Below are 1,683 nucleotides of genomic sequence, written 5' to 3'. Positions count from 1 at the left end.
GCGCGCGCTCGTGTGTGGAAGAAACCAACGGTCCACGTCGGTGTCCATCTTTTGAAAATGCCCATCGCTGCGGGCTGGGAATGTGCCGATCAGCTCCCCGTGCGCTCCGGCATACAGCACCCAGCCACCCCGGGGCTCAGAAACAGCAGGGCTTCACCCGGAACCCCAGACCTGCAGGCGTCCTACCCGCGAAGGACACCCCACACCCAGGCTCGCCGCGATGGTAGAGCCCGGCGCTACGTCACCCATTGTTTACAAATCAACCCAAGCCGGTAGGATTCCGGCTCCCGCGGCTGCTGGCGCGCGGCGAGCGCCTGGCTGGCTCCGGCTTCCGTGTCGGCCCCGGCCGGGGCTTCGGCCTCAGGACTGCGCTGAGCTCTGCGGCGGCCCACCGAACCCAGACCGGGAGCCAGAAACTCCCGGTCAGCGACACCCACAGAGCTCCGGGTGCCGAGGCGGAGGGCCATGCCGTGCCGGAAGGAAGAGGAAGGGGAAGCCGACGAGGAAGCGGAGGGGGAGGAAGAGGAGGAGGACGACAGCTTCCTCCTGCTGGAGCAGTCGGTGACGCTGGGCGGATCGGGCGAGGTGGACCGGCTGGTGGCTCAGATCGGCGAGGCGCTGCAGCTGGACACGGCGCGGGACAGCCCGGCCTCCCCGTGCGCGCCTCCCGGGCCGCCTCTGCAGTCCCCCCGGCGCCCCGCACCGGTGCCAGTGGACAAGGCCCGGCCCCGGGCTCTGTCTCTGCTTCGGCCGCCCTCCGAGACAGCAGGCCCGGGAGCCCTGCGCTGCACCCTCGGGGACCGCGGCCGCGTGCGGGACCGGGCTGCGCCCTACTGTGTGGCCGAACTCGCAGCCGGCCCCACGGCGCTGTCCCCCCAGCCTGGCTTTGATGGGCCTCCGGGATCCTGCAAGCCCGGAGCCCCGCGGCCGCTATTCGGCCCGTGCCGACGAGGATGGCTCCGAGGTGCCGCGGCCTCCCGCCGCCTCCAGCAGCGTCGCGGGCCGGAGTCCGAAGCCCTCACCAGCGACGACGACCCGCAGCGGCTCCTGCAACAGCTCGTGCTCTCGGGGAACCTCATCAAGGAGGCAGTGCGGAGGCTCCACTCGCGACGGCTGCATTTCCACTCAAAGCTTCCCCAGTGCCCGCTCCTGGGACCTGTGTCTGCGGCCCACGCTCATAAGCCCCCTTCTCCTCTCAGCCCTCGCGCGGCCTCTAATGACCCTGGCGCGCCCAGGAGGAGCGCACAGCTCACAGCTCCCGACTGCGTGCTCATCCCAGGCAGCTAACACGCCCAGGGTGCCCACAGCGCCAGCCTGACTGAGGGTTAGGGGTGCCCTGGGGGCTGCAGCCCTGCTCAAGGCCGGCGGAGAACTAGCGCCTTTGAACGCGGGAGAAACAAGCTAATGAACACGAGGAATCTAAAAATCGCAAAGGTTTCCGCGGAGAGCTGGGGCGAACGCCCCTCTTTGTTTGAAATACAGGTCTTGGCCCTATTTAAGGCAGATTACCATTCACCCCCGAGCTCACAGTCCCTAATAAGACCCGTACCGGCGGCGGCTCGGCGTGCAGTTGCTTGCAGCTTCTCAGGGCCCTCCAGCCTGGTGGCCATGTGACCACGGTCCACCCTTCTCACGACCGCAGGACCCGGGTGCGGACGCCCTCTTCACGAGTCCAGCCGCCTC

At 68.6% G+C, this 1,683-nt stretch overlaps 1 protein-coding gene across 1 annotated transcript; it reads left to right on the top strand.

The window, feature by feature from the left end:
• Positions 1–465: 465 nt before the first annotated feature.
• Positions 466–1,287, top strand: LOC103196289 (FRAT regulator of WNT signaling pathway 1). The gene has a single exon (XM_007939996.1). It carries the CDS (start codon positions 466–468, stop codon positions 1,285–1,287), a length of 822 nt encoding a protein of 273 aa, XP_007938187.1.
• The last annotated feature ends 396 nt before the right edge of the window (positions 1,288–1,683 follow it).

This window comes from Orycteropus afer, unplaced genomic scaffold, assembly GCF_000298275.1.
Source record: "Orycteropus afer afer isolate SDZICR_OR568_19922 unplaced genomic scaffold, OryAfe1.0 scaffold00064, whole genome shotgun sequence".
Classification (NCBI taxonomy): domain Eukaryota; kingdom Metazoa; phylum Chordata; class Mammalia; order Tubulidentata; family Orycteropodidae; genus Orycteropus; species Orycteropus afer.
This window is presented reverse-complemented; position numbering and strand designations above follow the sequence as displayed.

Excerpts from the sequence above, each read along its gene's own strand:
- LOC103196289 (XM_007939996.1), top strand. The coding sequence starts at position 466 with ATGCCGTGCCGGAAGGAAGAGGAAGGGGAAGCCGACGAGGAAGCGGAG.